At 36.6% G+C, this 8389-nt stretch overlaps 1 protein-coding gene across 1 annotated transcript; it reads left to right on the top strand.

The window, feature by feature from the left end:
• The first annotated feature begins 2556 nt into the window (after positions 1-2556).
• LOC148137320 (putative G protein-coupled receptor 139) lies at positions 2557-7875 on the top strand. The gene is made up of 2 exons (XM_087983044.1): positions 2557-2653; positions 6983-7875. Exons 1-2 carry the CDS (start codon positions 2557-2559, stop codon positions 7873-7875), a joined length of 990 nt encoding a protein of 329 aa, XP_087839170.1.
• Positions 7876-8389: the final 514 nt, after the last annotated feature.

The following is an 8389-nucleotide window of genomic DNA, read 5'->3' as shown; positions in this document are numbered from 1 at the left end:
GATAAATGTCTTCACTCGGAGACTGCTGGTCCTGTGGAGTTCTCCACCATATAAAGCTTTGAAGACAATTCACTGAATATTCTTAAGACTGTAGCAGATCGATTTCTCGATCCTGAAGGTGTCAAGGGGGGGAGGGGACACAGCAGGAACATGGCAAAGGAACAATTACCATGAGATTGAATGGTTGAGCAGGTTCAGTGGGCCGAATAGCTTACCCTCACATCTATTTTGTAACACCACAAGACATAGGATCAGAAATTAGGCCATTCCGCCCATTGAGTCTGCTTTAGCATTCGATCATGGCTGATACGTTTCCCAGCCTCATTCGATTTGTCCCTGTAACCCTGGATTCCCTTGACAATCAGGAACCGATCTATCTCCGTCTGAAATGTACACAGTGATCTGGCCTCCAAAGCCATCTGTGGCATTGAATCCCACAGATTCCCTGCTCTCTGACTGAAGAAGTGTCCCCTTATCCCCGTTCTAAATACTCTGGGGCCCAAAACTGCACTCAATACTCTGACTGTGGTCTGCAATAATTGAAGTGTGGTATTCCCTATGAAGTTTTTTCTCAGTTTCATGATCCTCTTACGTACCCACTCTCAGGCAGCGGTTCCCTGTTATAAATAGTACACTTTCAATCTTATTGAATTACACTTCTGTGAAAGTTTCATTAAGCCATTCACACCAATTGATTCCAGCCTTTACCTTTTCACGGGGACATTGGCCTGTGGCTACCTTTGTTTCTCATACTCTTGTTTAACAGTAGGAGACCATTTTCAAAACCGATAATCTTGGGGAATGAAACAGAATTTATGTTAATGATTCCCAGCCTTTTCAGACTCAAGGCCCACTTCAATGAGACAAATAATGCCACAGCACGTTCACTGTGTTTCAAATGCCAAGTGCAGTGTTGGAAGGGTGCACACGGGTGCCTCTGGAGATTGTGCCTGCTCTGTTGTAAGGGATGCTTGCTGTCAGTAGGTGCTACCTTCAATAATAGACCCCGAGGCTCTGGAGGAGATCAGAAACATAAAGACAGATTCAATGCCCTGGTAAAGCAGCCACTGCCTCCCAAACATTCCACAGCACACTTCTCACCTTGACACCACATCCCAGTGTGCTGTGACACACCAGTTGAAAAGCAGTGAGATCGATTGCTCAGGAAGGTCAACACCACCCTCTCTGCTTCCTTTTCCTTTGAAATCCTGGATGTAGATTATAAGCTCCAAATTATTTATCAACTGTTGTTAACTTTATCCAGGGTGCTTTTCTTTCTGAGTATTAAATATTTTTTAAAAGTCAGATTAATGCCTTGAAACCCTATTATTTTGACTAGTATTTACACTTTCCCACATGAATACAGACAGAAGGATGTTTTTAAGCATCTCGAACTTCTCCTGCCATTTGCTCTAAGGGGTATGTGTTCCATCTTGTGCCACTGTTCTGTTTCACAGACTTACGCACCTTTAGACATTAGAGTCTGTTTTGGTACCTTCATCTTTTCGCTCCATTGTTCATTTAATTCTGTATCAACTTCCAAAGCCTCACAAGCATCGGAGAGAAAATAAATCCTCATCTCTGTTTTAATGTCCACCCATTATTTTAATTATAAATATGTTAAACATTAAACTGTGTATCCTATAGATGGTACACACAGCCGGTGGTGGAGGGTCTGGGTGGGTGACGATGTGGTACCAATCAAGTTGGCTGCTTTTCCCTGGATGGTGTCAAGCTTCCCTGAGTGCTGTTGGAGCTGCACCCATTCAGACAAGTGGGGAGGATTCCATCACAGTCCTGACTTTTACTTTGCAGATGTTAGAGAAGCTTTGGGGAGTCGGGACCTGAATTACTTAGTGCAGTTTTCCAAGCTTCTGACTTGCTGTTGGTAGTGTCCATCTCCCTGCAGCACGTGAAGTGCAGTAATTAGGAAGGCAGCTCATTCACACCTTCTGTAGAATAACTAGGGACAGGAAATTAATGCTTCCACGCCCAAAGACACCTTCATCCCAGAAGATATGAAATAAACCGTTGGATTTGTGTGGCTCATTCAGTTAAGTTTCTAGTCAAGGGCTCCAGGACATTGCTCGTGGGGAAATCAGTGACTGTAGCCTCATTGAACGTCCCCATTGAATGATGCCAACACTGAATCAGTCTATGTACTGACAACTAAATTCCTCTATTAACATTCTGTGCAATGTTCATTCTTATTTCCCACCGCTGATTTGTTTCAGAAGATACCTTTATTAGAATTGTTGGACATGGACTATTCTATTAATATGCTGATTTGGACAAACGCTTGGGGTTGTCGAGCAGGGATAGGGTTAACTGGTCAGGACACGCCCGCTCATGTACAAATACGCCTTACAATAGTTGTTGATTTCATTACTTTCGTTAGTGGCTGTAATTAAGCTCAGTAACTTGGGAATTGGTTTTCTGATCTGATGAATTCTTCCCCCTTATAAATAATGGAAGTTTTCTCAATCTCTCAAAGAGAAAACTGGGTAATCCTTGTCAACAATCATCCAAATTACCATTATTTTCAAATGGGAAACCATGTCTCTTAGCTTTATGGTAAAGCTGAAGATTCTGTGGGTGATCACTGATATACAGAGGATTTACTACCCGGTCTTAGCTGCTGTTGGTGTCCCGGGTAAGTTGCATCCTGTAGATGAAATTCCAAAAAAAATGCAATTTAATCACGCGCAGCATTGTAAATTCTCTGTTACATTCTTTTTTGATCTTCCTTACGTTTCTGCAGTGAGTAGACATCAAGACGAATTCCATTTTTCTATAAGAATTCATTAACATCATGAGGCAAAACAATAAATAGTCTATCCATCTACCGTTTCTCTCTCTCTCTCTTTCTTTTTTCTTTCTTTTTTCTCTCTTTCATTTTTCTTTCTTTTTTCTCTCTCTTTTCTCTCTTTTTTCTCTCTCTCTTTCTTTATCTCTCTCTTTTTCGTTCTTTTTTCTCTCGCTTTCTCTTTCTTTTTTCTCTCTCGTTTCCTCTTTCCATTCATTCTCTCTTTTTCTTTTTTTTTCTCTCTTTTTCTTTTTTTTTCTCTGTTTTCTCTTCTCTCTCTCTTTCTCATTCTGTTCTCTCTCCTTTGCATTCATTTTCTCTCTCTTTTTTCTCTCTCTTTATTTTTTTCTCTTTTTTCTCTTTCTCTTTCTTTTTTCTCTCTCTTTCTTTGTGTTCTCTCTTTTCTTCACTCTTTAATTTTCGCTCTCTTTTTTCTAGCTTTCTTTTTTCACTCTTTTTTCTCTGTTTCTTTCTTTTCTCTCTTTCTATTTTTCTCTTTCTTTGTTTTCTCTTCTTTTCTCTCTCTTTTGCATTCTTTTTCTCTCTCCCGTTTTTCTCTCTTTTTTCTCTCTTTCTTTTACCACTTTCTCTTTCATTTTTCTCTCTCTTTCTTTGTTGTCTCTCTTTTTTTCACTCTTTCATTTTCACTCTCTTTTTTTCTGGCTTTCTTTTTTCTCTCTTTTTTCTCTATTTCTTTCTTTTCTCTCTTTCTTTTCTCTCTTTTTCTCTCTTTCTCTTCCTTTTTCTCTCTCTTTTTCTCTCTCTTTCTCTCTTTCTCTCTTTTTCTCTTTCTTTTTTCTCCTTTCCTCTTTCCATTTTTTCTCTCTCTTTCTTTTCATTTTTTCTCTCTTTCTTCTTTCTTTTTTCTCTCTGTTTTCTCTTCTCTCTTTTTCTTTGTCTTTTCTCTGTCTTTTGCATTCTTTTTTCTCTCTCTTTTTTTCTCTCTCTTTTTTTCTCTCTTTCTTTTTCCACTTTCTCTTTCTTTTTTCTCTCTTTCTTTGTTGTCTCTCTTTTTTTCCACTCTTTCATTTTAGCTCTCTTTTTTCTGGCTTTCTTTTTCTCTTTTTCTCTATTTCTTTTTTTCTCACTTATGATTTTTCTCTTTCTTTGTTTTCTCTCTTTTTCTCTTCCTTTTTTCTCTCTTTTTCTCTTCTCTCTTTTTCTCTTTCTTTTTTCTCTCTTTCTCTTCCTTTTTCTCTCTCTCCTAATTTTTTTCTCTCTTTCTTTGTTTTCACTGTTTCTTTGTTTTCTCTCTTTTTCTCTCTTTGTTCTCTCTTTTTCTCTCTTTGTTCTCTCTTTCTTTTCTTTTTTCTCTTCCTTTGTTTTCTCTCTTTTTTCTCTTTCTTTTTCTCTCTTTCTTTGTTTTCTCTCTTTTTTCACTCTTTCATTTTCTCCCTTTCTTTTTTCTCTCTTCCTTTTTCCTCTTTTTGTCTCTCTTTCTTTTTCTCTCTCTTTCTTTGTTATCTTTCTTTTTTTCTCTTTTTCTCTCTCTTTCTCTACTCACTCTCTCTTTCTCTTTTTCTCTATCTCTTTCTCTTTCTTTTTCTCTGTCTCTTTATTTTTTTCTCTCTTCTCTCTTTCTTTTTTCTGTCTTTCATTGTTTTCTCTCTTTATTTTTCCTCTCTTTCTCCTTCCCTCTTTCTCTCTTTCTTTTTTCTCTCTTTATTTTTATCTCTCCTTTTTCTCTCTGTTTCTTTTTTCTCTGTTTCTTTTTCTCTCTTTCTTTGTCTTCACTCTTTTTCTCTCTCTCTCTTTGTCTTCTCTCTCTTTATCTTTCTTTTTCTCTCTCTTTATCTTTCTTTTCTCTATCTTTTTTCTCTCTCTTTATTTTTTCTCTCTTCCTTTTTCTCTCTTTCTTTGTCTTCACTCTTTTCTCTCTCTTTTTCTCTTCTCTCTCTTTCTCTTTCTTTTTTTTCTCTCTTTATCTTTCTTTTCTCTATCTTTTTTCTCTCTCTTTATTTTTTCTCTTTCTTTTTCTCTCTTTCTTTTTCTCTGTCTCTTCCATTGTTTTCTCACTTTCATTTTTCTGTCTTTCATTGTTTTCTGTCTTTATTTTTCATCACTTTCTTTTTCTCTCTTTTTCTCTTTCTTTTTTCTCTCTCTTTCTCTTTACTTTTTTCTCTCTATCTTTCTCTCTCTTTTTTATCTCTTTCTTTTCTCTCTCTTTTCTCTCTCTCTTTCCCTCTCTTTTTTTCTATCTCTTTCTTTTATCTCTCTTTTTTCTCTCTTTCACTTGTCTCTCTCTTTTCTCTCTCTTTATTTTTCTCTCTTTACTCGCTCTCTCTTTTTTCTATCTTTCTTTTCTCTCTCTCTTTTCACTCTCTTTCTTTTTTCTCTCTCTCTCTTTTTTCTCTCTTTCACTTGTCTCTCTCTTTTCTCTCTCTTTATTTTTCTCTCTTTACTCGCTCTCTCTTTTTTCTATCTTTCTTTTCTCTCTCTCTTTTTAACTCTCTTTCTTTTTTCTCTCTTTCTTTTTTCTCTCTTTCTTTTTCTCTTTCTTTTTTCACTTTTTCTCTCTTTCTTTTTTCTCTCTTTTTTCTTTCTCTTTTTTCTCTTTTTTCTCAATCTTCCTTTGTTTTCTTTCGTTTTCATCTCGTTCTTTTTTCTCATTCTTTTTTCTTTCTTTTTTCACTCTTTTACTTTTTTCTCACTCTTACTTTTTCTCTCTTTTTCTTTTTTCTCTCTTTCTTTTTCTCTTTTTCTTTTTCTCTTTCTTTTTTCACTTTTTCTCTCTTTCTTTTTTCTCTCTTTTTTCTCTTTTTCTCTTTTTTCTCACTCTTTCTTTGTTTTCTTTCTTTTTCCTCTCGGTCTTTTTTCTCTCATTATTTTTTCTTTCTTTTTTCTCACTCTTACTTTTTCTCTCTTTTTCTTTTTTCTCTCTTTCTTTCCTCCTTTCTCACTGTTTTTCATTCATTCTCTTTTCCTCTTTATTTCTTTCTTAATCGCTATTGAGAGTTTTCCCTCTAAGGATTGAATGAGATTGGAGTTAAAGAAAAGTTAATGACAATTAATAAAAGTTATCAATGACCTACTTGAATGGAGCAAAATATCTAAATGTCTGAATCGCTCATTTCTGTTACAGTATTTCTGCATGTGTTGGTAAATTTGGCTTCAGATTGCAAATTTTGTATTTACTTAAACTTTTGCTTGTTTCAACCCCGTTTCACTGATCCATGTATTGTGACTAAACTCAACATAATTTCCCTTTAATTTGGCCATTTAATAAGGAATCTCTGAGACAATCAGTACTGAAACAATAATTTCAACTTTATTAAGATCCCTCAAGTAACCAAGTATAATCCATGCAACCCAACTTAGTTACTACCCGCTTTGGATTTCAACCAACAGTGGTCTGTCTCTGGAAGTGTCCAGGATTCGATCCCTGTACCGTGTTATTAATTGAAGTTCTGCAACTAAGTTGTTCTGCTGTTGGATTCTCGCACAATTTTCTGTCTTTCACGTCTGTGCTGTACATTATTGATGATTCAATAGGTTTTTTCATCCCAAATATAGATTATATTTTCGACCATCTCAAGTCTATACTTTGCCTTCTCAACAAAAGTAATTCCTTTGTTCCTTGTTTCATTCAGGGTTAGCTGCTTAAAACATACATTTTCCTACAATACACTCTTTACTTCAGAACTTTACCACTGCCGGCAGGTCATAATTGTCCCTTTGTCACGAGGCAGCAAATTCTCAAGCAGGTATTATCTCCCCTTTAGTATTTGTAACCCCTTCTTCCCAGGGATGTGTAACTCACATGTAACTGCTTTTACAACAGCTTCTCATTGTCCCTTTTGTCTCAAGAAACACTTTATTCGAGAGACATCATTGCTCCTCTCCATATTTAACAGGTTATTTGTTCTTTCAATCTATGAACAGTTTTCAAAGTTGTGAAGTTTATATTGTCACAGACACCTTTGTGTTTTAGACTTCAGCGTTTCCAATGATTTTGACTACACGCTATTTCCATTGCCTGTCAGGTAAAATAGTTAGAATCCTTTCTGAATGGAATTATAAAATGCAAATTTGTGGTAGATTTGTGGTTTAGTTTTGCAAAAACATTGGATACTCATTAATAATTTGCTTTAATATTTTACTGGAAATAAAGGAAAAAGATCATTTCTGCACTATACCTGATCTATAAATTATTATATTTGTTCCTCTTCTTTCAAGTTAATCTGATTACAATTATGATCCTGGTTCGGGGGATGTGTGGCCTTTCCAAATGTGTTACTCATTACCTGGTGGCTATGGCAGTGGCGGATCTACTGGTCATTATCTTCGATCTGATACTACGACAAATTCCTATCACATATCGGGAGGAGTTTCTTTTTGTGCATGCTCTCCACGTGTGTAACATCCATGCTGTTCTGCTTTATGCAGCCACAGACTGCTCTGTCTGGTTCACGGTCACGTTCACCTTTGATCGGTTTGTAGCCATATGTTGCCAAAAGCTGAGAAATAAACATTGCACCAAGAAAACAGCGGGTGTGGTTTTAGGAACAGTGACTGTGCTGAGTTGTTTGAAGAACATTTTCTGGTATTTCATGTATTACAAGCGATATTGGCTTTCTAATAGTCCATGGTTTTGTAAAGTGCCTCAAAATGTATTTACTTCAGTTGTCTGGACTATTGTTGAATTAATGCATTACGTAATAACACCATTCATTCCATTTATTTTGATTCTACTGTTAAACACATTGACAGTCAGAAACATTATATTTGCCAGCAGAGCTCGCAGGAGACTCCGGGCTCAGACGACTGGGGACAGTGTCAGTGACCCAGAGATGGGGAGTCGGAGGAAATCCATGATTATGTTATTTATTATATCTGGAAATTTCATCATGTTATGGGTGGTGTTCATTGCTTATTCCATACTGAAACGCTTTGATTACTTGGGATACCCAGTTCCTCTGCCAACATTTGTAAGAGAGATTGGCTTCATGTTCCAGCTCCTGAGTTGCTGCACAAACACCTTTATTTATGCAGTTACCCAGAGGAAATTCAGGGAAGAGATGAAAAATGGAATAATGTATCCTTTCACAAGTTTGGTTAAGGTAATGTGATGAAATTTCAAGCCAACGTTCAACGTTAATACACCATTTTGTTAGATTATTGGTCCAATTACTTTTTAAAAACAATTTGAAGTTCAGATCAGTGTTGTAACCGTGACTGTTCCTGTTTTATTCACTGGAGTGGTGAAGCATGAGGAGAAGAGCTTTACATTATTGGAGGATGTAGACCCCTGGTCAGAAGGTCAGACTGTGTCCAATGAAATTCAGTCGGGATCAATGTGATGTGATGTACTTGGACAGAACAAACAAGGCGAGGGAATACAGGATGAACAGATGGACGGGAACAACATAGAATCAAGGTGAATGTTTCCCAACCTTTTCAGTCTCATGGCCCACTTCAATGAGACAAATAATAACACGACACACCCTCTTTCTCTTAAATCACGAGCATAGTATCAGATCCTTGGAAGCACAGCAGATCAGAGGGACATTGATGTGCACCATCCTTAATTCCTTAAGGTGTCAGTCGGGTGGATAAAGTGTTTGCAAAGGCATATGGAATACT

This window comes from Chiloscyllium plagiosum, unplaced genomic scaffold, assembly GCF_037043375.1.
Source record: "Chiloscyllium plagiosum isolate Xiang-an unplaced genomic scaffold, Cpla_swu_hap1 HiC_scaffold_44, whole genome shotgun sequence".
In the NCBI taxonomy this organism is placed as follows: domain Eukaryota; kingdom Metazoa; phylum Chordata; class Chondrichthyes; order Orectolobiformes; family Hemiscylliidae; genus Chiloscyllium; species Chiloscyllium plagiosum.
This window is presented reverse-complemented; position numbering and strand designations above follow the sequence as displayed.

Coding starts and splice junctions, on each gene's coding strand:
- LOC148137320 (XM_087983044.1), top strand. CDS start 2,557: ATGTCTCTTAGCTTTATGGTAAAGCTGAAGATTCTGTGGGTGATCACT. Junction 2,654..6,982: donor AGCTGCTGTTGGTGTCCCGG/GTAAGTTGCATC, acceptor TCTTCTTTCAAG/TTAATCTGATTACAATTATG.